Source organism: Ranitomeya imitator, chromosome 2 (genome assembly GCF_032444005.1).
Source record: "Ranitomeya imitator isolate aRanImi1 chromosome 2, aRanImi1.pri, whole genome shotgun sequence".
Lineage (NCBI taxonomy): Eukaryota > Metazoa > Chordata > Amphibia > Anura > Dendrobatidae > Ranitomeya > Ranitomeya imitator.
In genome coordinates this window covers 657,227,986-657,255,351 of record NC_091283.1, presented here as the reverse complement: position 1 = coordinate 657,255,351, position 27,366 = coordinate 657,227,986, and the positions used below count along the sequence as shown (strand labels likewise).

Sequence of the window (27,366 nt, the reverse complement as noted above, 5' to 3'; positions counted from 1 at the left end):
TCCTAAGAACATTAATTTCCCAATAATTGGGCAATTTAAAAAATTGCCAATCAATTAATGAACTAGAAAAACACTCATCCATCAGGCAAAATCATTTTTATGCCTACTTAAAAATCATTGTTCCAGGCAGCACATCACCCTGTGTAAGTAGGATTTGTGCTGCCGAGAATAATGACAGTTTATGTGTATCTGATTATTCTGTTTGCATAAGAAATGCTATCTGCTTGTCTAAAAAGGCTATTAAACAACTGCCAATCCGCAAACAAGTAGTTGACTGGTGGACATGTAATGCCATAACTTGAGGTGTTTAAATGAAATTCTACCACATTGACATTGACATCATACACAAAACTGGTATGTGAAAAACACCTCATGTGATTAAAGTATGTTCATGCCTAGATGTATAAACATCTAATATATAAAGCTGAATGTGTGTGTATGTGTGTGTGTGTGTATGTATGTCCGGGATTGGCATCTGCACCGTCGCAGCTACAGCCACAAAATTTTGCACAGTCACACGTCTGGACCCCGAGACCGTCATAAGCTATGTTGTGAGGCGAAATTTTAACCCCGCGCGTTCCAATTCACCAAACAATTTTTCCCCTATCTACATAATGGGGAAAAAAGTGAAAGGAAAAGTGTTGGAGGCGTCACAGCTACAGCCACAAAATTTTGCACAGTCACACGTCTGGACCCTGAGAGTGTCATAGGCTATGTTGTGAGGTGAAATTTTAACCCCGTGCTTTCCAATTCACCAAACAATTTTGCCCCTATCTACATAATGGGGAAAAAGTGAAAGGAAAAGTGTTGGAGGCGTCGCAGCTACAGCCACAAAATTTTGCACAGTCACACGTCTGGACCCCGAGAGCGTCATAGACTATGTTGTGAGGTGAAATTTTAACCCCGCGCTTTCCAATTCACCAAACAATTTTGCCCCTATCTACATAATGGGAAAAAATTAAAGGAAAAGTGTAGGAGGCAAATTGACAGCTGCCAGATGTGAACAAGGGGGACTTAAAGAGTGAGAGCGATGGCGCCAAAGAGTATATACCGTACAGCTGCTAAGGTGGGGCCCCTACATGGGATACTCACCACACATGGGGATATGAACATACACACAAAATGCACCACACACTATCACATGCTTGAACACATATACCACCCTCAGCACACATTTCACCACACATACACCAATCTTGCCACATAAAAGTCGAAACACAAAAGTCGCCGCTCAAAACTCGCCACATGCAAAACTAGGCTCACGCAAAACTCGCCACACGTGCAAAACTCACCTCATGGAAAACTCGCCACACGCAAAACTTGCACACGCGGAAAAATTGCCACATGCACAAAAGTTGCAACACATGCAAAAGTTGCCTCACACAAAACTTGCACATACTCAAAAGGCACCACACATAAAACTCGCCACGCGCAAAACTCGCCATGTGCAAAACTTGCTGCACACAACTTGCTACATTAACCTGTCACATGCAACTCGACACACTAAAAGTTGCTACACGCATGTTGCCACACAAAACTCATCTCACAAAAGTCACTACATGCATGTCGCCACATGCAACTCAACACACACAACTTGACAAATGAAACTCGCCCTAAAACACACACAAGTCTGGTATTATCCTTCAAAAATAAAAATCTGATTAATAAGCAGACAAACTACAACAAATGTACCATATAGGAAATACGGCAGCTGTCAGTCACATGACCTGTCTATTATGTGTATGTGTGAGCTAATGTATACTGCCAGGGGGAGGGCTTCCTGTTGGCTGGGGATTTATCAGGCTACCAATTTAGCTTACAAATACTGAGGTAAAAATACTGAGCAAATAACGTGTGAACGAGGTCTAATACAGGAGGAGATGACACACAGGTATATACTATATACAGGGGAGATGACACACAGATATATACTATATACAGGAGAGATGACACACAGGTATATACTATATACAGGAGGAGATGACATACAGGTACATATATATACAGGAGGAGATGACATACAGGTATGTTATGAACAGGTGATTCAGAATCACAATGGACCTGGTGGTTACGAGCACAGAAAATGACCTGATAGTTGCTAATCACATAGGACGAGCTCTGAGACGTGGGAACTCTGCTGACCGCAATCCCTAATCCTATAATACCACACTAAAGGTAGCCGTGAAGCGCTCCTGACAAAACCTAGGCGCCTCGGCACAGCCTGAGAAACTAGCTAACCCTGAAGATAGAAAAATAAGCCTACCTTGCCTCAGAGAAATTCCCCAAAGGAAAAGGCAGCCCCCCACATATAATGACTGTGAGTTAAGATGAAAATACAAACACAGAGATGAAATAGATTTTAGCAAAGTGAGGCCCGACTTACTGAATAAACCGAGGATAGGAAAGATAGCTTTGCGGTCAGCACAAAAACCTACAAACAACCACGCAGAGGGGGCAAAAAGACCCTCCGCACCGACTAACGGTACGGAGGTGCTCCCTCTGCGTCTCAGAGCTTCCAGCAAGCAAGAAAAACCAATATAGCAAGCTGGACAGAAAAAATAGCACACAAAAGTAACACAAGCAGAACTTAGCTTATGCAGGGCAGACATGCCACAAGAACGATCCAGGAGAGAGCAAGACCAATACTGGAACATTGACTGGAGGCCAGGAACAAAGAACTAGGTGGAGTTAAATAGAGCAGCACCTAACGACTTAACCTCGTCACCTGAGGAAGGAAACTCAGAAGCCGCAGCCCCACTCACATCCACCAGAGGAAGCTCATAGACAGAACCAGCCGAAGTACCACTCATGACCACAGGAGGGAGCTTGACCACAGAATTCACAACACAGGTATATACTATATACAGGAGGAGATGACACACAGGTATATACTTTATACAGGAGCAGATGACCTACAGGTATATACTATATACAGGAGGAGATGACATACAGGTATATGCTATATATAGAAGATGACATGCAGGTATATACTATATACAGGAGGAGATGACACACAGATATATACTATATACAGGGGAGATGACACACAGGTATATACTATATACAGGAGGAGATGACATACAGGTATATACTATATATAGAAGGAGATGACATTCAGGTATATACTATATATAGGGGAGATGACACACAGCAGGTATATACTATATACAGGGGAGATGACACACAGGTATATACTATATACAGGAGGAGATGACATACAGGTATATACTATATATAGAAGGAGATGACATTCAGGTATATACTATATATAGGGGAGATGACACACAGCAGGTATATACTATATACAGGGGAGATGACATACAGGTATATACTTTATACAGGAGATGACATACAGATGTATACTATATATAAGGGAGATGACAAACATGTATATACTGAGGTGATGAGGTGAAAATGAGAGGTGTGAGGTGAAAATGAAAAGGTGTGAGTGCAAAATGAGAGGAGTGAGGAAAAATAGTGGAGTGATCAGAAAATGACAGATGTGAGGTTGAAATGACAAGTGTTAGGGCAGAATGAGAGGTGTGAGGGAGAAAATGAGAGATGTGAGGGGGAAAATGAAAGATGTGATTGGGAAAATGAGAGGCGTGATGGGAAAATAAGAGAAGTGAGGTGCTATAACTAACCACAGATATTTACTATGCCCAGGCAACGCCGGGCTCTTCAGCTAGTATCTTATATACAACATGTGCAGGAGCAAAACGTTATTATAGCAATAAGAGTATGCAAATGTCAATGTAAAAAGATGTACTGAAACATTCAGCAGTTTTTCTCTCGTGTCACAAATACAGAAGACAGATGTTTGTGGTCTAGCACACACAGACTACTAATGTCGCCACTGTACCACACCAGCGGACAAAAGGAGTATCGACACAAAAATAGAAAAAAGATACCAATATTTTATTAATACATAAATACAACAAAAATAACAGACACATAAAACGGCATGATAGACTGTAACAAGAATTCCACCATGCTAGGAGGAGGAGAACCAACCAGTACACTAATGGTAAACCACACCGATACGAAATAAGACCCGGGTAAGTATCAGAGAAATTACTTCAAGTGATCACGGATATTAAAGTACCTACCATGAGGGATAATCCCTCCGGAGCCAGAAAGCTACGAACGCGAAACGCGCGTCAGGGGCAGTGGGAAGGCCACGTCGATACAGACTGATGATGGGTGAGTATACAGCATGTTGATGATACTGTGTATCTAGGATTATATTATCTTTAACTACCTTATGGTGCCTATCTGGCTCCGGAGGGATTATCCCTCATGGTAGGTACTTTAATATCCGTGATCACTTGAAGTAATTTCTCTGATACTTACCCGGGTCTTATTTCGTATCGGTGTGGTTTACCATTAGTGTACTGGTTGGTTCTCCTCCTCCTAGCATGATGGAATTCTTGTTACAGTCTATCATGCCGTTTTATGTGTCTGTTATTTTTGTTGTATTTATGTATTAATAAAATATTGGTATCTTTTTTCTATTTTTGTGTCGATACTCCTTTGGTTCGCTGGTTTGGTACTCTTGTATTTGGGAGCGACACTCCTACTCATATGTATTTGTCTGATAATAGAGAGAGCTATTTTGGTATATTCTGACCATGCTCTCGGCCACTTACTGTATTAGATGCTTACTGATTATTGTATCTGAATGTCGCCACTGGACCAGAGGAGAGTGACCCTTTTACCTGTGCCATCCCCAGTAGGCCTGTCATTACATAGCGCAGCACACACATAATATCAGAAGAGGTGCCAGGAATAACACACAGAGTAGGAAGATCACACTGCTCTGGTATGGTAGCCACAGGTTGTTGACGTGGCCCCTGGACCAGAGGAGAGTTACCCTCTTACCTGTGCCATCCCCGGCACCTCTTCTGATTAATAGGCCTGTCATTACCTAGCGCAGCACACACATATAACATCAAAGAGGTGCCAGGAATAACACACATAGTAGGAAGATCGCACTGCTCTGGTATGGTAGCCACAGGTTACTGATGTGGCCCCTGGACCAGAGGAGAGTGACCCTCTTACCTGTGCCGTCCCCGGCACATCTTCTGATTAGTAGGCCTGTCATTACACAGTCCAGCACACACAACATCAGAAGAGGTGCCAGGAATAACACACAGAGTAGGAAGATCGCACTGCTCTGGTATGGTAGCCACAGGTTACTGACGTAGCCCCTGGACCAGAGGAGAGTTACCCTCTTACCTGTGCCATCCCCGGCACCTCTTCTGATTAGTAGGTCTGTCATTACATAGTGCAGCACACACTTATAACTTCAGAAGATGTGCTATGAATAACATACAGAGTAGGAAGATGGCACTGCTCTGGTATGGTAGCCACAGGTTACTGACGTGGCCACTGGACCAGAGGAGAGTTACCCTCTTACCTGTGCCATCCCCGGCACCTCTTTTGATTAGTAGGCCTGTCATTACATAGCGCAGCACACACATATAACATCAAAGAGGTGCCAGGTATAACACACAGAGTAGGAAGTTCACAGTGCTCTGTCATGGTATCCACAGGTTACTGATGTTGGCCCCTGGACCAGAGGAGAGTTACCCTCTTACCTGTGCCATCCCCGGCACCTCTTCTGATTAGTAGGCCTGTCATTCCATAGTGCAGCACACACATATAACATCAGAAGAGGTGCCAGGAATATCACACAGAGTAGGAAGTTCACAGTGCTCTGGTGTGGTAGCCACAGGTTACTGATGTGGCCACTGGACCAGGGTCCTGCATATATTTTTGTTCTCTGACACCATGTATATGACCATAGTATTTATAGGTCACTCAATAGCAAAACTCATCACAATAAATTTTTTGTGTTGGCCAAGCTAGCCCTCAACTTTTGTATCAACTGTATCATGACCATAACCGGGCCATTTGTGAAATTGATGAAACCTGCACAAACATAATAAATTCAGTGGAGCCAAGCCCATTGGGTAAGAAAGTACATCATTATAGCAGAATATACAAGGAGATACCATGCCACTTAAGGGTATGTGCCCACGATGCAGAATAGCAGCATTTTGGACACAGCTCACCTGTGCTGTGTCCAAAACGCTGCATGGCCACTGTGCTTCTATTCGATGCTGCGTAAACTCACCCGCGGCCTGGATTAAGAGCTGCAGCTTGTCAATTATCTGAAGCGCAGACCCTAGTCTTCGCTGCATAGTCTCACCCTTAGCCATTCATTACATGCAGTAAGTCCACTTGGTTCAGTGAACACATGCAGATTTACCTGCAAGATTAGAACGCAGCATTTTGGATGCAGCAAAAATATGCTGTGTCCAAAACCTTGCTATATCCTGAATGTTGGAACATAGTCTTACAGTTGGCAAAGGGGCTGCTTGAAAATAGGAACTGAAAAAGTAAAACATGGTATTTATACATAACTAGATTGTGGCCCGATTCTAACGCATCGGGTATTCTAGAATATGCATGTCCCCGTAGTATATGGACAATGATGATTCCAGAATTCGCGGCACACTGTGCCCGTCGCTGATTGGTCGAGGCAACCTTTATGACATCATCGTCGCCATGGCAACCATTATGACATCTACGTCGATAACTGTGCCCGTCGCTGAATCAGAAACGTGAGATGTCTACGTCCTTTATGACATCATCGTCGCTGTGCCCGTTGCTGATTGGTCGAGGCCTGGCGGCCTCGACCAATCAGACATGGGATTTCTACGTCCTTTATGACATCATCGTCGCTGTGCCCATTGCTGATTGGTCGAGGCCGCCAGGCCTCGACTAATCAGAGACGCGGGATTTCTACGTCGATGCTGTGCCGGTCTCTGATTGGTCGAGGCCTGGTGGCCTCGACCAATCAGAGAGCCGGGATTTCCAGGACAGACAGACAGACAGACAGACGGAAAAACCCTTAGACAATTATATATATAGACTAGTTTGTGGCCCGATTCTAACGCATCGGGTATTCTAGAATATGCATATCCCCGTAGTATATGGACAATGATGATTCCAGAATTCGCGGCAGACTGTGCCCGTCGCTGATTGGTCGAGGAAACCTTTAGGACATCATCGTCGCCATGGCAACCATTATGACATCTACGTCGATAACTGTGCCCGTCGCTGAATCAGAAACGTGAGATGTCTACGTCCTTTATGACATCATCGTCGCTGTGCCCGTTGCTGATTGGTCGAGGCCTGGCGGCCTCGACCAATCAGACATGGGATTTCTACGTCCTTTATGACATCATCGTCGCTGTGCCCATTGCTGATTGGTCGAGGCCGCCAGGCCTCGACTAATCAGAGACGCGGGATTTCTACGTCGATGCTGTGCCGGTCTCTGATTGGTCGAGGCCTGGTGGCCTCGACCAATCAGAGAGCCGGGATTTCCAGGACAGACAGACAGACAGACAGACGGAAAAACCCTTAGACAATTATATATATAGACTAGTTTGTGGCCCGATTCTAACGCATCGGGTATTCTAGAATATGCATATCCCCGTAGTATATGGACAATGATGATTCCAGAATTCGCGGCAGACTGTGCCCGTCGCTGATTGGTCGAGGAAACCTTTAGGACATCATCGTCGCCATGGCAACCATTATGACATCTACGTCGATACTGTGCCCGTCGCTGAATCGGAAACGTGGGATTTCTACGTCCTTTATGACATCATCGTCGCTGTGCCCGTTGCTGATTGGTCGAGGCCTGGCGACCTCGACCAATCAGAGATGTGAGATGTCTACGTCCTTTATGACATCATCGTCGCTGTGCCCGTTGCTGATTGGTCGAGGCCTGGCGGCCTCGACCAATCAGAGACGCGGGATTTCTACGTCGATGCTGTGCCGGTCATTTCCAGGACAGACAGACAGACAGACGGAAAAACCCTTGGACAATTATATATATAGATGTTTCAAGTGAATGTGACAGTGTAGATACAACAAGCAAGATCTACAGGTACCTATGACACATGCATTAGTGTTGCTTGAAAAATATTTACAACTGGAAGGGCCTTGTGACTGGTTAATGTTCATGGATAAAATTCCATTTTTAAGAAGCAAAGTGCAAGACTCCATATGAAAAAATGGATAGAGAACAGTAGTATAAAAAAAGATTTATTTTGGTAAATTCAACAATAAGAGCCATGTCAGATTAGATGTATAATTATAATATTAAAATGTGCATTTTACAAATCCATATAATAGTAATGCATATTTTAATATAATTATACAGTCATGGCCAAAAGTTTTGAGAATGAGACAAATATTAATTTTTCCAAAGTCTACTGCTTCATTTTTTCTAATGGCAATTTGCATATACTCCTGAATGTCAGATTGATCAGCTTAACAGCAATTACTGTACTTGCAAAGTCAATATTTGCCCAGAAAATGAACTTTAACCCCCAAAATACATTTCAACATCATTGCAGTCCTGCCTTAAAAGGAGCAGCTAACATCGTTTTAGTGATTGATCCATTAACACAGGTGTGGGTGTTGATGAGGACAGGGCTGGTGATCAATCAGTCATGATTAAGTAAGAATGACATCACTGGACACTTTAAAAGGAGGCTGGTGCTTGGTATCATTGTTTCTCTTCAGTTAACCATGGTTATCTCTAAAGAAACAAGTGCAGCCATCATTGCACTGCACAAAAATGGCCTAACAGGGAAGAGTATCGCAGCTACAAAGATTGCACCTCAGTCAACAATCTATCGCATCATCAAGAACTTCAAGGAGAGAGCTTCCATTGTTGTCAAAAAGGCTCCAGGGCGCCCAAGAAAGACCAGCAAGCGCCAGGACTGTATCTTAAAACTGTTTCAGCTGTGGGATCGGACTACCAGCAGTGCCGAGCTTGCTCAGAAATGGCAGCAGGCTGGTGTGAGTGCTTCTGCACGCACTGTGAGGCGGAGACTCTTTGAGCAAGGCCTGGTTTCAAGGAGGACAGCAAAGAAGCCACTTCTCTCCAGAAAAAACATCAGGGACCAACTGATATTCTGCAAAAGGTACAGGGAGTGGACTGCTGAGGGCTGGGGCAAAGTCATTTTCTCTGATGAAACCCCTTTTCGATTGTTTGGGACATCTGGAAAACAGCTTATTCGGAGAAGAAGAGGTGAGCGCTACCACCAGTCTTGTCTCATGTCAACTGTAAAGCATCCTGAAACCAATCATGTGTGGGGTTGCTTCTCAGCCAAGGGAATCGGCTCACTCACAGTCTTGCCTAAAAACACAGCCATGAATAAAGAATGGTACCAGAATGTCCTCCAAGAGCAACTTCTCCCAACCGTCCAAGAGCAGTTTGGCGCCCAACAATGCCTTTACCAGCATGATGGAGCACCTTGCCATAAAGCAAAGGTGATAACTAAATGGCTCATGGAACAAAACACAGAGATTTTGGGTCCATGGCCTGGAAACTCCCCAGATCTTAATCCCATTGAGAACTTGTGGTCAATCATCAAGAGACGGGTGGACAAACAAAAACCAACAAATTCTGGCAAAATGCAAGCATTGATTATGCAAGAATGGACTGCTATCAGTCAGGATTTGGTCCAGAAGTTGATTGAGAGCATGCCAGGGAGAATTGCAGAGGTCTTGAAGAAGAATGGTCAACACTGCAAATATTGACTTGCTGCATTAACTCATTCTAACTGTCAATATAACCTATTGGTACTCATAATATGATTGCAATTATATTTCTGTATGTGATATAAACATCAGACAAACACTAATAAAAACCAGAGGGCAGCAGATCATGTGAAAATATAATTTTGGTGTCATTCTCAAAACTTCTGGCCATGACTGTACATCCAATCTGACATGGCTTTTCAAAGTAAGTACACCATCCTGATCAGTTCCAATAGATTTGTTTAATAATTGTATCATGAAATCTGGAGACAGATTTACCTCCTAGACTGGCGTAAGTAATTTTTTGCTGGTATTTACTAGGCTGTGTGCATCATTAACATAAAAATACTTTGACACTGATTCTCCCACTACAACACCAATACTCGGATCAGTTACCAGCAGGCTAGCCTTGGTTACATCTTCTGGACCTCTGGATCAGTTCAGGTCCCTATCATGTGATTGCTGTAATAAACACGTATGATGCAGATAGAAAAATATGGCTGTTACAAAAAGATGTAGACTGAGAAATAAAAATCTTCTTTAGAGTATGTGCACATGATTAGCTTTTGCAGGTACTGTAAAATGTAGCTTATTTTCTGCTCGATAAAAAATGCACCAAAAAACACTGCAAAAATGTAATCTTTGAACATAGTCTTACAAAGTGGTGACTTATCATTAAAATACATGATCACTTCCTAGCTGGGGGTATACCTCTGTGACTTGAGAATAAAAGTGTCTGCAGTATTGATCTGTGCATTTCTTACAGTAACACTATTTTATGATCACTGCATCTTCTTCACCGTTTCCATAACTGAGCAGAATATTTTTTAGAAGGGGACAGCGGGCTAAAGTTCTAAACTCCATTGTGTTGTTTGTATACATAAGAATGAATATGGTTTGTTTCACAATGTGTTTGGTATTATAACGTATCAACTCTGTCTATGTATTTTGAAAATCTTTAATTAAACAGCACTGCAGCCCCTCTATTTTCCAATTCTCAGTATGAGTTCACTTCTAAAGTGATGGCAGTTGCTAGTGCTAAAAGCCATCAGTTAATTTTATGAGAATAACCTTCAAAGGAGAATGTCAACCAAAAATGGAAAATTCTTCTCACCTAAACCGTTAAGTGATTTGGGGAAGGATTACAATTTTGTAAGAATATTTTTTCTTTAATATATCATTTCCAGGCACAAATCTCTAATTGATGAAGAACTGGCTCAAATTTGTAAAAAGAGAATCAGGTAAGTCATGTGTAATAAGCTGACCGGTCTTGTAGACTCTCGCAGCAAACACTGGTGCTCCCTCCTTATGATACCTTACATGTATGAGAAAATGCAAGCAGAACAAATACAGACCATACAAGAAAAGAACACAAGAATAATTTGCACACCTAAATATATTAGGAACTAAAGAAACAAACCATTGAATATATAATGTATATTTAAGTCCACTCTTAAAAACAATACAAATTCAAGGCACCATTGAAAATGTCACTGCCACCTGCTATAACCACTTTTTTCATTTTTGTAATTTTCTTTTTTCTTCCACTTGTTCCAAGAACCATAAGTTTTTTTCATTGGTCAAGAGAGCGATATGAGGGATTATTTTTGTCAGATTAAATTGTAGTTTGACGAACACCATTCATTTTACCATAAAATGTACAGTAAGGGTATGTGCACACTGAGTATTTGATTACAAAAATTTCTGCAGCGTTTCTGCATCTCTAGGAATATGTTGGCAGCAAAAACGCAATGGTAAATATTTTATGTGTTTTTGTACAGCAATTAATGCTTTTTGGAGCTAAATAAAGATATTTATTAATTTTTGTGATATAATATCCCTGTTCAACCTTTTCTTTTCCATGGTTATTGGCCCCCTCCCAGACTAAAAATCAGCTCTCAGCCACCCCAGAAAGGACGCATCAATAAGATGCACCAAATCTGGCGCTTAGCCTTGCTTTTCCCACTTGCCCTGATGCTGTGACAAATGGGGTAAGAGGGTTGGGGGAGATCATGTCAGCCTTGTATTGGCAGCTGACATAAGCCCAGTGGTTAGTAATGAAGAGGCATCAGTAAGACACCCCCATCACTAACCCCATATTCAAATTGTAAATAAAAAACACCCAGAACAAAGTCCTTTATTTCATATAAATGACCACAAGGTTTTACACATTTATGTTAAAATAAAAAGCACATTATACTCACCTGAACACCTAATCCCTGATACCCTTGTCCCCTGTAAAAAAAAACCATAATGCTCACCTGTCCAGAGGGAATGAATAATCCATAATGTCCCATGACGATTCTGATGACTTTGAGAGCAGTCACATCAGCAGACACTGATGTGACTGATCTCAAAGACAGCAAGCTCACACTCACACAGGAGGTTATCAGCTGAACCCTGATGAACGTGTTGACGGTCCTCCTGTATGAGAACTTTCTTGCGCAGCGGTGGCGCTTTGAGATCACTGGGGCTCATCAGTTGATGAACTCCGGTGAACTTTCTCACCGCAGCTCAGTGCTACATACTGCAGGAGCGATTACACGCTCCTGTCAGTGTGTAGCCAGGTAGAGCAGTCGCATCAGCTGATGTGACTACAAGTGATCCGAATCGTTGTGGGACAGTATGCATTACGATGAAAAGGTGAGGGTTATATTGGTTTATTATTTTTTCTCTTTTATAGGTGACATCGGCATCGGGTATTAGGCGTTAAGGTGAGTATTGGTGTTTTTCTATTTTTTACAGGGGACAAGTGCTTCAGGGATTAGGTGTTAAGGTGAGTATAACTTTTTTATTTTTATTTCAATATTTATTTTAACTTTTTTTTTTTACTTTGAGGACAGTGACCATATGGACTAGAATGTATGTATGATGACTGCTTCGTCATTACGATCTTTTGTTAAATGATTGTTCAACTAGCAATATACTTTAATCTAACATGGGCGCTTTAATGAAAAACTGTATTTTCTGCAGGAAAGCCACACCTCAGGAGCTATTAATGTGTGAATACGATGACTGCGGGAAGATCTTTTCAAAGAGACAATACCTGAATGTGAGTGCATTAGACAGGCAGAGTCTATTATAAGGGTAGAGGAGTTTGTTTACAGAGCTGGTGTAAATATGTCCCAAAAAATTGAGAAAAGTATTCAAGGAGTAATACGTTATTTGGCTAACCAGGGAAATTACATTTGCAAGCTTTCGGAGCTCAAAAGGCCCCTTCATCAGGCTTATATTACAAGTGAATTGTAAAAGATGGCAACATTTAAATAGGAATTACACAAGGACATGAGGTTATGCTTGCTAGAGATAGGCCAAGGAGATCAAATTAAGGTTTTTGTTATACATGCAGATGAGGTGGAAATGTTCTATTAGAGATCTGAAGACCTTCTTTTGGAGGTGTGAACTGTGTTCATGTAATGAGTCATGAATCCAGGTGTCAAACACAGACCTATTGTTAGAGATTGAAACATACTTATCAACTTGAACTCCCAGATTTTTCCATCTCTGTCACTGTTAAAAAGACCTTTCAATATTAGGGCTTTTAGATCTGCCATACTATGTCCACGTCTAGAGAAGTGTATGTTCAAGTTGATAAACACACTGCTCAAAAAAATAAAGGGAACACTAAAATCTCACATCTTAGATATCACTGAATGAAATATTCCAGTTGTAAATCCTTATTCATTACATAGTGGAATATGTTGAGAACAATAAAACCTAAAAATTATCAACGTAAATCACAACAAATATCCCAGGGAGGTCTGGAGTTGAAATGATTCTCAAAACCAAAGTGGAAAATGAAGTTACAGGCTGATCCAACTTCAGTGGAAATGCCTCAAGACATGGAAATGATGCTCAGTAGTGTGTTTGGCTTCCACGTGCCTGTATGACCTCCTTACAACACCTGGGCATGCTCCTGATGAGGCGGAGGATTGTCTCCTGAGGGATCTCCTCCCAGACCTGGACTAAAGCATCCACCAACTCTTGGAGGACAGACTGTGGTGCAACGTGACGTTGGTGGATGGTGCGAGACATGATGTCCTAGATGTGTTCAATCGGATTCAGGTCTGGGGAACGGGCGAGCCAGTCCATAGCTTCAATTCCTTCATCTTGCAGGAACTGCTGACACACTCCAGCCATATGAGGTCTGGCATTATCCTGCATTAGGAGGAACCCAGGGCCAATCGCACCAGCATATGATCTCACAAGGGGTCTGAGCATCTCATCTCGGTGCCTAATGGCAGTCAGGCTACCTCTGGCGAGCACATGGAGGGTTGTGCGACTCTCCAAAGAAAAGCGATCACACACCATTACTGACCCACTGCCAAACCGGTCATGCTGAAGGATGTTGCAGGCAGCAGATCGCTCTCCATGGCGTCTCCAGACTCTGTCACGTCTGTCATATGTGCTCAGTGTGAACCTGCTTTCATCTGTGAAGAGCACAGGGCACCAGTTGCGAATTTGCCAATCCTGGTGTTCTGTGGCAAATACCAAGCATCCTGCACGGTTTTGGGCTGTGAGCACAACCCCCATCTGTGGACTTTGGGCACTCAGACCATCCTCAAGGAGTCGGTTTCTAACAATTTGTGCAGACACGTGCACATTTGTGGCCTGCTGGAGGTCATTTTGCAGGGCTCTGGCAGTGCTCCTCCTGTTCCTCCTTCCACAAAGGCTGAGATAGCAGTCCTGCTGATGGGTTGTTGTCCTCCTATGTCCCCACCTGCAGAACCACTCCTTTATTGAGTGTGTCTTGATAATTGCCAATAATTTCCATCTGTTGTCTATTCCATTTGCACAACAGCATGTGAAATTGATTGTCAAACAGTGTTGCTTCCTAAGTGGACAGTTTGATTTCACAGAAGTTTGATTAACTTGGAGTTATATTCTGTTGTTTAAGTTTTTCCTTTATTTTTTTGAGCAGTGTATGTTTCAATCTCTAACAATAGGACTGAATTTGACACCTGGATTCATGACTCATTGCATGGACACAGTTCACACCTCCACAAGAAGGTCTTCAGATCTCTAATAGAACACTTCCACCTCATCTGCATGTATAACAAAAACCTTAATTTGATCTCCTTGGCCTATCTGTAGCAAGCATCTCCTCATGTCCTTGTCTAATTCCTATTTAAATGTTGCCATCTTTTCTTAGTAACTCACTTGTAATATAAGCCTGATGAAGGGGCCTTTTGAGCTCTGAAAGCTTGCAAATTTAATTTCTCTGGTTAGCCAATAAAGGTATCACTCCTTGAATACTTTTCTCAATGTTTTGGGACATAAGTATTTACATCGATTTTTACGGTACCACAATATTATTTTGTAATTTACAGAGATAGTAAAGTGAACCAGTCAGGAGATTAAGGGTCACAAAACTAATTACATCTTTCTTCTATATCATTTCCAACCCAGTGGGCTTACTAGATGTCTGCTTAGCGCTGCTGATAACAGTGAGGCCTTGAACAGAGGTTAATTCAGGTCCATGAGAGTGGAGGTAGGCAGAGAATAATGTGGAGAACTTGCAGCCTCATTCATAAAAAATCAAAGTTGATTTTCTCAGTGATGGAATATCCTTTTGTGTGCAGGAAAGAATATTTGATCTTTTTTACTTCCTTTTTACCCAGCAATGTAATTAGTTAGATGACCCCTAAGCTTCTGAAAAGTTCTTTGTACCATCTCTGAGATGTATAGAAAAAATCTTCCCTCCTCAATAAAAATTTTTTGCATGTCAACTTATTAAATGGATATTGACAAAATGGAAGGTATTCCATATCCATAGAGTGGGCTAAATATTACTGATCACTGGGGTCTGACCGCAAGGACCACCAACAATCCCACGATCAGGGCTCTGTTTCACCATCTTCAGTGGATGTCGTACTTCGCTCCAATCATTGTCTATGTGGCTGTTGGAAAAGTTAACTCTGTACTCTTTAGATTAGATAGGGGATGACTAGTTTTTGGTGGGTGTAACCCTTTACGTCTTCTATTTAGCTGTTTCATCTTTTTTATTTATTTTTTCTTCTTCAGAAAGCTAGGTAAGAAAACCTATCACTGCCATTGCTGCCAAGATGTTAAATTCTGAAGTGTGAAAAAGAAGGTGGCAGCCCCTTTCGCCCTTCCTGACACACACTGAGCATGATCTGTCCTGCTGACAAGAATTTCCTGGCAAGCACCATACTTGTACTGCGCAGCAGGAAGTGGTCACCATGTCTAATCATATGGTGACCAAATGAAGATAGATATTGTCAGCAGGTCATCATTACTCCGCACCCATGGGAGGAGATTTGTGCCGCCTCACACCCATTGCTAATTTTTTTCATTTTTGTCAAATTTCTGATATTTTTTATAAGTAAACACAAAACATATCAACCTAAATTTACCATTATCATAAATAATATGTCACGAATAAACACTCTCAAAATCACTGGAATTTGTCAAAGCGTTCCAGAGTTATTACCACATAAAGTGACACTGGTCAGATTTTTTAAATTTCACTGTCGCTGTTCCGATCACCCCTCCTGCAACTGTGCTCAAATTTTGGTTCTGATTTTTTTTGTGTGCTAATTTTTATTTTTTCGCTTGTGCTACCTGTGTGTGCTCATCCTCTGCCCTTGTGCTCAGTATTGCACATCAGTGATCAGAGTCCATGTTAATATTTTACCACAAAATATATCTTTTTTTTTTTCTCCTGTCATTTTTTGCCTTAATTTTGTGTGTGCATCCTACAGCTGTTGAGCGCTGGTTAGTGACATTTAATTGATTGCAATTTGTGCTCAATTTTTAGCACTGTATTTTTTAGGTCTACACTTGTGAGCATTCTGCAGCCATTGAACTTTGATCAGTGACATATTTCTAAAAACCCAAAGCAGTATTTTTCAGACTCTAGTTGCATGATTTCGACCATATATGTTGCAGCATTTCAGAGAAAAAACACGCTTTAAAAGCCGCCTGCAGCCCGGTAGTGACAGGTCTCTCTGTATACGTGCAGGGAGAGACCTGTCAGTCACTGGCAGCGGGTGGGGAAAAGCTTTTAGCAGACGTCTTTCTCTGAAATGCCACTGCATTTGAGAGTCAAACATACTGTACCTGGATGAGAGTATACAGCTAGTGTCTAATACCTTCGGCCCATGGATTGGCAGCATGTATCAGCTGTCAGGTCGCTAAAAAATGAGTTTTGCAAACTTTTGAAAGGTTTCTTCTAACTTTTTAAGTCTTCTTAACATCTTAACAAAATGAAAGGACATTGAAAAAATGATGCTGATGAAAAGTAGACGTATTAATGAATTATTTTGTGCGGTATGACAATTTAAAAGGCATAAAAATGCCACCTTTGAAAAAAATTGCTCAGTTTTCAAAAGGTTGCAAATTTCAGATATTTTCTGAAATAAATGGAAGCATATCAACATAAATACAGTTAGGGCCAGAAATATTTGGACAGTGACACAAGTTTTGTTATTTTAGCTGTTTACAAAAACATGTTCAGAAATACAATTATATATATAATATGTGCTGAAAGTGCACACTCCCAGCTGCAATATGATAGTTTCCACATCCAAATCGGAGAAAGGGTTTAGGAATCATAGCTCTGTAATGCATAGCGTCCTCTTTTTCAAGGGACCAAAAGTAATTGGACAATGGACTCTAAGGGCTGCAATTAACTCTGAAGGCGTCTCCCTCGTTAACCTGTAATCAATGAAGTAGTTAAAAGGTCAGGGGTGGATTCCAGGTGTGTGGTTTTGCATTTGGAAGCTGTTGCTGTGAGCAGACAACATGCGGTCAAAGGAACTCTCAATTGAGGTGAAGCAGAACATCCTGAGGCTGAAAAAAAAGAAAAAATCCATCAGAGAGATAGCAGACATGCTTGGAGTAGCAAAATCAACAGTTGGGTACATTCTGAGAAAAAAGGAATTGACTGGTGAGCTTGGGAACTCAAAAAGGCCTGGGCGTCCACTGATGACAACAGTGGTGGATGATCGCCGCATACTTAATTTGGTGAAGAAGAACCCGTTCACAACATCAACTGAAGTCCAGAACACTCTCAGTGAAGTAGGTGTATCTGTCTCTAAGTCAACAGTAAAGAGAAAACTCCATGACAGTAAATACAAAGGGTTCACATCTAGATGCAAACCATTCATCAATACCAAAAATAGACAGGCCAGAGTTAAATTTGCAGAAAAACACCTCAAGAAGCCAGCTCAGTTCTGGAAAAGTATTCTATGGACAGATGAGACAAAGATCAACCTGTACCAGAATGATGGGAAGAAAAAAGTTTGGAGAAGAAAGGGAACGGCACATGATCCAAGGCACACCACATCCTCTGTAAAACATGGTGGAGGCAACGTGATGGCATGGGCATGCATGGCTTTCAATGGCACTGGGTCACTTGTGTTTATTGATGACATAAGAGCAGACAAGAGTAGCCGGATGAATTCTGAAGTGTACCGGAATATACTTTCAGCCCAGATTCAGCCAAATGCTGCAAAGTTGATTGGACGGCGCTTCATAGTACAGATGGACAATGACCCCAAGCATACAGCCAAAGCTACCCAGGAGTTCATGAGTGCCAAAAAGTGGAACATTCTGCAATGGCCAAGTCAATCTCCAGATCTAAACCCAATTGAGCATGCATTTCACTTGCTCAAATCCAGACTTAAGACGGAAAGACCCACAAACAAGCAAGACCTGAAGGCTGCGGCTGTAAAGACCTGGCAAAGCATTAAGAAGGAGGAAACCCAGCGTTTGGTGATGTCCATAGGTTCCAGACTTAAGGCAGTGATTGCCTCCAAAGGATTTGCAACAAAATATTGAAAATAAAAATATTTTGTTTGGGTTATGTTTATTTGTCCAATTACTTTTGACCTCCTAAAATGTGGAGTGTTTGTAAAGAAATGTGTACAATTCCTACATTTTCTATCAGATATTTTTGTTCAACCCTTCAAATTAAACGTTACAATCTGCACTTGAATTCTGTTGTAGAGGTTTCATTTCAAATCCAATGTGGTGGCATGCAGAGCCCAACTCGCGAAAATTGTGTCACTGTCCAAATATTTCTGGCCCTAACTGTATATCTCAGTCATAAAGTACAATGTGTCCCCAAAGAACAAAGTCAGAATCACTGGGATATGTGGAAGCATTCCAGAGTTATTACCACATAAGGTGACATACAATGCCCACCAGGTCCGTGGGGTACTCGGAACCGGGTCGGACAGTTCTTTGGGGAAGTCAAGGGGCCATGACCCGACTCCGTGGCCCTGGGCATGCAATAAAAATGCAAGATGGAAAATTATATGGGATTGATTCGTGATGCCACACGTGGTGTTCGGCAGGGGATGGCCGACTCTGCAGTTCAGGTCCACTGGGGCCGGTGGTGACGCAGCAAAGATGGTGCAGCAGGGCCCCAGGGCAGATATAACAGTCAGTTCAGGTGGTTATGAACGTTGGGGTGCAGAAATTAAGCAAGGGACGTAGGAAAGTGCATCTTTTTTCTTCTTAATAGATGACAAGGCAATTCAGGGTACCAGCTAGCCTGGAAGCATTCAGGGGGTCCACATTGCCAGGTGGGGGTGGAGGCCTTCCAACTGCACTCTCTTTTCGGGTCCATGCTGCCTGTAGCTAAGCTGTGGCCCTCTCCTGCGTGTTGGCTTTGATCCGTATGGCAGACAGCGCAAACCTATCACGGCACTGCCTGTTCACTGGCAGCTCCTGGTCTGCTGCGGTGCTTCCAGGTGTTCGGTGTGGCCAGAGAGCTTGCAGTCTCCTGGCCTCCAGATTCAGCTGTCGGGGAGTACAGCACCCACACAGCCAAGGACTCTGGCTTTCTCCTTGACAGCGCTCCGCTCCAGGGTCAGCTCTGACACAGCTGCATTTCTCCAGAGCCCTTGTCTCCCCTCCTCTCTCCTAGACTAACTCCTCACAGACTACTCTGACTCCTCCTCCCGTCCAGAGAGAGCAGCTCCCCAGAAGTCTGGTCTCAAGCTCCCCCCTCTGGCCTGGAGCAGGAACTGTGATGCATGCTGTGTATTACCTGGCATGGGGACCTCTTTCTGCTTCCAGGCATGACATCACCCTACAGAGGGAGGCAGTGTCACCATGGCAACCGGACTCTGGGGTGCCACAGACACATGTCAGATTTAGGGTAAGTTCACACAGGGCGTTTTTGCTGCTTTTTTTTTCTGCAGCAAAACCTGATCTTCTTGGCAGGAAAGAAGCTGCGTCAAAAACACAGGTTTAGGTGCGTTTTGGTGTGTTTTTTGTTGCATATTTGGTGTGTTTTTTGGTGCGTGTTTTTTTTTCTCATTGTCCATGCTAATGTCCTTGGATTTTCAGCAGCAAAAACGCAGCAAATAATGATACCTGCGTTTTTTCAACACCCATTCAAGTCAATGGGTGAAAAAAACTCAGCAAAAACGCTGAAAGAAGTGACATGTTCTAAGTCCAAAAACGCATCAAAGCGCAAAATACTGATCAAACCAAAAACCAATGTGTGTGCATGAGATTTCTGAAAACTCATAGGCTTTGCTGGTATTGTGAAAAGCAGCTGAAAATTAGCATAAAAAAGCAGCAAAAAAACGCAGCAAAAACACGCTGTGTGAACTTACCCTTAAAAGATAGGCCCTGGTCTGGAAGGTCAAAACTAGCTGCTGTGCAAAGGGGTTAAAGAGGAGCAATGGCAGCCATATTGATTTTCACCCAGCTTTGTAGATATAGCTAAAAATCTGCTAAGAAACATTTTTTTTTCTTTTATATTTTTTGGGGGCATGCTTTTTACTGGATAACGACCAAAAGCCTTTCTGATCTTGTTCTGCTTTCTATAGGTAGGCACTAACCTCATTGTAAATCATTAGGTGTGCCTCAGAGATCCATGGTTCAGTGTACAAATGTTGATTTGTGATTGTTGACTGAATGGAATCCATTTTCTTCTATAGATAGTTCAGTTGGGGCATTTATCCCAAAAAATAACCCCTGGCGTCTAGATCATTATACTAAAGGTCCCCCTTAGGTATCCTTTTATTCTTTCCATTTACTTTTAGTATCATCAGAAATATCAGCACATGAACCAGCGCACCTTCCGCTGCTCAGTGACGGAGTGTGGGAAGACGTTCAACTTTAAGAAGCATCTTAAAGAACATGAGAAAAGACACAGTGGTAAGTTTGAGACACCCCAACATTAGAATGAAGTCCACTCAATCCGCCTATTTTGTCAGGATTGGCCCGAAGTCTTAAGCCACGTTCACACATTCAATATTTGGTCAGAATTTTAAACCAGTAGTGGGTGAAAAATTCAGAAGTGGTGCACATGTTAATATTCTACTTTTCTTCTGATTGTTCCACTCCTAATTTTGACTTGCAAATACTGATGTAAAAGACTGACCAAATACTACTGTGAATATGGCTTTAGGGTTCGTTCAGTCGTCAGTTTTGCACGTACAAGTTCTATCCATTTTTTTTCACGTGGGAGAACCCGCATCTGTTACAGTCCATGGAACTGTTGAGATGTATATGTATTTTTGCTGACTGAGTGGTCTGCACAAAATCACACATGTCTGTTTTGTCATCTGAGTCACAAATCAATCTCACAATGGAAGTCTGTGGATCCTCAAAAAAAATCCTAAGCGCACTCTGATGCTATCAGTATCCTATTTTCTCGTATTCAAAAAAAAACTCTGATGGAACATTGGTGGTAAAAACTGACACACAAAACACTAATGAAAAACAGGCTATTTTTAGTGTATGAGAAGAATCATTGATAAGATTTTTTGATCAATTTGTGGAATATTATGTTTATCTGCTTTTGAGTGACTTCCAACAGGTGGCGCTATAGAGTTTAAATCCTCTTTTTCTCAGAAGAGGCAATTTGCATATTATATTTCCCAGAGGAGCATTGCACGGCGAATAAGTCTCCTTACCTTGACAAGCCAGAGATGGTATGTCACTCTCCATAAGGAGAAACAATACCCCTTAGACCCCAGTCCAGAGCCTCTCACCTAGCCAAATTAGTTCTCATGCTTCGCACTGACGAGGGCCAACAGCCCGAAACACCGTGTCTGCGAATTGAGATACTAATTTGGCTTTTATCCTAAGTCATATTGCACGACTCGTTAAAGAGTTGATTGTGACTTGTAGGATCGCTACTTCCAACAGGTGGCGCTATAGAGTTTAAGTCCTCTTTTTCTCAGAAGAGGCAATTTGCAAATTAAAGTAGCTGACATTGACAATGCCATTGAGAACTGTCATGGTAACTATATTGGCTACAAGCATGTACATCTTAGGAAATGGCTGGATATTTAACGATTTGTTTCAAGGGCTTCATTGTTGTTTTCTAATAGTTTCCTATTTTTTAATCAGACCAGAGGGACTTTATCTGTGAATTCTGCGCCCGTGCATTCCGGAGCAGTAGTAACCTCATCATACACCGGCGTATTCACACAGGCGAGAAGCCACTTCAGTAAGTCATGGCATACTCCTGTACTATAGAATACCATTTTCATCTAGTCATACTTACACTTCTAAGTTTCGCGTACAGCAGAATTGGTTTGCTTTTTTATTGCTCCTTATTGAATTTTTCATACAGACTTACATTGTACATGTAGTAAAAAAATGTATAGCATACAAAATATCACCCACTCTCCCAATCCAATTATTATCCCTATGTCCAAAGGAAAAGAAATGGATCTCCTCTCTCTCTGTCTACTCTCCGCCATTTGAAGGCAGCTATAGCCCATGTTCCCATAGCATTTTAGACTATTTTCCCTTTTTTATCTGTATGATACATTGCCTCAAATTCTAACATTTTCTTTACACCCATTTTTCCTTTGTTAAAGGGGGTTTAGTCATCCATTCTTTCATAGCTATTTTCCTAGCACAATATATTATCTTTATTATCACTAGTCTATTAAAAGGAATCTGTTGTTTTTGCTTTGTAATCTGAAAGCAGCATGATGTAGGGACAGAGACCCTAACTCAGCAATGTTTCTCTTACTGGACTGTGTGTTGCCGTTTCAATAAAATCAGTGTTTTATCAGCAGGAGATTATCACTACAGACTAGGTGTATCGTGCCTCCTTGTCACCTGCTCTGAGTGACTTCCGCCTGCTCCCCCGCAACTGTTTAGCAGCTGTCTGTCATTCTACAGTGTACACAAAAAGTAAACCAAGAAGAGGGGATTCAAATACATAAGCTCTGCCATATAGACTTATAGAAAAACCAAAGGAAAATGGACACCTGAGCTGAATAAAAATTATCTTAATTTTATTGCAAGATAATTAAAACAGAAGTAAATAAATACAATAGAGACAAAGGCAATTAAAAATATGAAAATGACACCAAAGTGCCACATCCAGGCAGGGGGCGTAGGAAAAAGTGATCAGTGAACCAACTAGTCAAACTGAGCAATATCAATCAAATCAATATAATAATAGACTAAGTACAGATAATAATAATAATTTTTATTTATATAGCGCCAACATATTCCGCAGCGCTTTACAATTAAGTGGGGACATGTACAGACAATAAATTCAGTACAAGTTAAGACAATTTAAACAGTGACATTAGGGGTGAGGTCCCTGCTCGCAAGCTTACAATCTACAAGGAAATGGGGGGACACAATAGGTGACAAGTGCTTGTTATTTCAGGTCTGGCAATTATAATAAATAGGGATTTTTATATAAAGTTGAATGATCCGTAAGTGACGAATACACCCTTAGAAAAAGACTAAACCTTATATTCCAACTGTTGACATCACTAAGGGCACTGTTGGAGGAACTCTAAGCTGATATTGTATAGTATCACGCATGCACTGCCTAGACAATGAATTCCCGAGAAACACCACTTCAGAACTGGTAGGGGACTTGTGAGGCAACAACAGTCATTTTAAAGAAGCTGCAGAGTCTGGTGGCTGCATTATGGTTCACTTCTTAGCCATGTCAGTAACTTGACAACTTCATGAGATGATGGCTAAAAACATGTTATTTCGGAAGATAACCGCCTAAAAAGAATCAGAGGAACATGGCTAAGCATTGTATGTAAGATGAGCCAAAAAATGATTCTAGCCAGAATTGAGTACACTATGCAACACAAACTTAACACAATGCCCGTTTCTAACAGTGAACCTGCTTCCCTTTCAAGGGAAAATCTATTTAGCAAGACAACAATTTCTGAGGTACACAGAATATCTCAGTGTTTCATTTTACTGAAAAATAATCCTGCTGAAACATAATGAACTTTCAGTGTGGTTACTCCCGATATGATACCATTTTCTTAATAACATTTTTGATTGGGACCATCTGTTTAACTGTACTTTGTAATGCAAACAAATCTGTTCACTTTGTAAGGGATTGAATACTTTTTGCAACACACTGCAAGTTTGCAATTTGTTTTTAGACTTCTCCCAACCCTTGCCATATATTTATTGCTTTTATTACTATTCTGATTATGTAATCTTTTTCTTACCTAGATGTGAGTTCTGTGGCTTCACCTGCAGGCAGAAAGCGTCACTTAACTGGCACATGAAGAAACACGATGCAGATTCTTTCTATAAGTTTCCCTGTGATATTTGTGGTCAGAGGTTTGAGAAGAGGGATAACCTTGCTGCTCACAAAAGTCGAAAGCACCCAACCCCTCGAATGATAGACCCCAAAGACACCTCTCCATGTACTGCTTCCTCTTTGAATGATGCATGTCAAGATCAAGTCAGTTGTAAAGATGACCACAGTGGACAGTCAATAGATGCTGGCCAGGAGATGACAACCATGGCTCCAGAGGGGGTAAAGGGGTATCTCTTCAATGACTTACCTGAAAGCATGCAGGAAGAGTCCAAGCAGACCGCTACAGCTCCTGGGAATGCAGGGCTATCATTGGTGATTGTTTTATAAAATCTGCAGCACAGACCACCACAAATATGGAGCAGGTCATCAAGATAGCGGATCTAATCATAACAGCCTGAAATGCGTGCAGTCTTCCTATATTAAAGAGTAGCTAAACTTCTACAATAGAGGACACTGCAACCACACTGTGACCTCTAAAGTTGTAGGAGCTTAGCCAGGCATGGGACTTCAGCATTCTCACTGGGGCTGTAGCATGTGATCTTCTAAACAAGAGAAAGGTTACCCATGACTTCCATACTGTGCCCTCTCACCCCTGTACTCAGTATTTGGATTAGCATACACTGTTAACTTTGATCTTCTCCAGCAATGAACGTTTAGGACAGAAATTCTGAATCACTTTTCTTATAATAAGGAATCAGGATTGCATAACTAGCCATATTACCATATGTCTTGAAATTACATATGTGATTAAAAAAAGTTTAGTTGCTCTATAAAGGATGGCATGTAAAACTCAACCAAAGTCAGCCAGTGGTCAGTAATTACAGTTAATCAAATAAACCATTTATTTTTCAATCAAATAAACCATTTTTTCATATCTAATAATATGAAGTTTTTTACTTTTGTATAGTAAGCATAGTACCTAGGCTTAATAAGGTTGTCCAATATCGACAACTCCTTATTCAGGGGTTCGGGAAGGTAAAACAAAAAATCGATCCTCAGTCCGTGGACTGGTTGCACTCCTCCATACTCAGTGATGTGTCCACCATTCCCCTGTTATCAACTTTTGGCGAAATCATGTGACCCCTGTAGCAAATAAGCAGCCAAGGATTGACTGTAATATTGAGGGTTTCTGTGCATAAGCAACCAGGAAATGACTGCACTATATAAAAGTTTAGTAACTCGAAGTACAGCATGTCGCACATAACAGCACAGAATGCACTAGTAAATGAGTAAGTCAAATGAACCATTTCTGGTATTGTCACCATTCAGTTTGTATCTTTCTATGTCTAATAAGACAATTTTTGTACCCCAGGCGCTTTCTGACTTTTTTTGTGTGGGGAAGCACCTTTATTTAAAGTGAACCTGTCAGCAGTTTTGTCCGATACGAGTTACGACCATCACCTTTCAGGGCCTATATACAACAAATCAACCTGTAAGAGAAAAAAAATAACTTTTGTTATACTCGGGGTGGTCTGGTCCGAAAGGGCATCGTTCTTCTTGAGATGTCGCCCTCCTGCTTGCTCCGTGTGGATGATGCGACCCTGCATCATCCACACAGTCTCCTTGGCACCGCGCTCCTTTGCAGGCATACTTCTCTACCCTGTTGAAGGCAGATCAAAGTACTGCAGTGTGCAGGTGCCGGGGCTCTTTGACCTTTTCCAGCACCTGTGCACTGCAGTACTTTGCTCTGCCCTCAACAGGACAGAAAATGAAAACCAAATGAGGCTGAGTCCAATCAGGCAAAACAGGTGGGTGCTCATTCCACTGGTGAGCACAGCCACAGAAAAAAAGCAAGGGAAATGGACACACCAATGCACATCCAACCTGTATAAAAATATCAAAACCTTTATTTCGGTATGTCAAGCCATGTTAAAAACATAGGAAACACCTGACGCGTTTCTGGCGCGTTACTATCGCCCTTAATCATAGGATATAAAATGCAAAGTGACATAAGCCTATATAAGACAAAACACCAATCAGAAAGCATGTACGCAATTACATTAATTATGCACCAAATGTTACAAAGTGGGAAGATAATTACCAGACACAAACGTATCAATAAACATAAAACAAATCATTTCTTAAATTTATGCCTCTAGGATATTTACTATCGAGTTTTAATATTCAAAAGCCTTCACGTATTGTCAAGAGCTTTTGCCTATTACCACCTCGAATAGGGTTATGTACCTTCTGGAATGCATAAAACGCAAAATGGGAAGTATCCCCTTTGTGAACATTGACAAAATGTTTAGAAGTACCAGAATATGCCGCTTTCTTATTGTGAATATTAGCCAAATGTTTTGCAATTTTTTTTTAACTTTGCGTATAGTACAACCAATGTATTGAGCTTTGCATGACAGGTAGCAAATGCATATATTGCATAATGAATATCACAGTTTTACAACAATTTAACTACTGATCAACACAGGGCTATTAAGGAATTGCAGAATAATTCTAATATTGTAGTGCAGCAGTCGGATAAAGGAGGTTGTATGGTGGTATTGGATGCCTCCTTATTAGAGTTGAGCGACCTTGACCTTTTTAGAGTCGAGCCGGGTTTCGCGAAACCCGACTATCTCAAAAGTCGGGTCGAGTGAAATCGGCCGATTATGACGTAAAGTCGGGATCGACCGAAACACGAAACCCAATGCAAGTCAATGGGGCAGCATAGTCGGCAGTGAGTGGGGGCCAGGAAAACACCTAGAGTGCCCATTTTAATGTCAAAACCATCCATTCTTCTTAATGAAGCTTGTCAAGCGTAATTTACCTTATAATAATTGGAAGGCATTTGAAATTGGGGGTCATTTGGCTAAAGTTGTGGTGGGTAGGGCTGGTTAAAGTAATTAGTGGGCCCAGGAAATCTGGACCACGTCACGGCAGTGGAGCAGGGAGAGGTAAGTATTTCAACTTTGCAAGTGCTGTGAACCTGAGCAAGCAGGGGGGGCCCACTCGTTGGCATTGGCACTGGCACAGGGCCCCTCAAAGTACAGCGGTGTGTTTGCACGGCGGGGGCGCCTCCCACCGGCAGCAACACTTTTGCGTACCATGAGAGGCCCTGTGCCAGTGACGTCGCCAACTAGTATTCCTCCCCCCACCTGATGAAGGAACCTGCACTTTCATCTGCACCTTCCTGTTTGTCCCCGTGTAAGGTGGTATGGTATGCGGGAAGAGGGACCTGACTTTCAGCAGGGTCACAATCT

The 27,366-nt window shown here is 41.8% G+C and overlaps 1 protein-coding gene across 1 annotated transcript in view; it reads left to right on the top strand.

The window, feature by feature from the left end:
* Nucleotides 1-25,476, top strand: part of LOC138665456 (zinc finger protein 692-like) — a 107,743-nt gene extending 82,267 nt beyond the window's left edge. Inside the window, exons 8-12 of the mRNA XM_069752961.1 lie at nt 10,815-10,868; nt 12,601-12,679; nt 20,655-20,769; nt 21,970-22,069; nt 24,076-25,476. Of these exons, the coding sequence (XP_069609062.1) occupies nt 10,815-10,868; nt 12,601-12,679; nt 20,655-20,769; nt 21,970-22,069; nt 24,076-24,493 (766 nt within the window). The 3' untranslated portion in view covers nt 24,494-25,476. The remainder of the gene's footprint in view (nt 1-10,814; nt 10,869-12,600; nt 12,680-20,654; nt 20,770-21,969; nt 22,070-24,075) is intronic.
* The last annotated feature ends 1,890 nt before the right edge of the window (nt 25,477-27,366 follow it).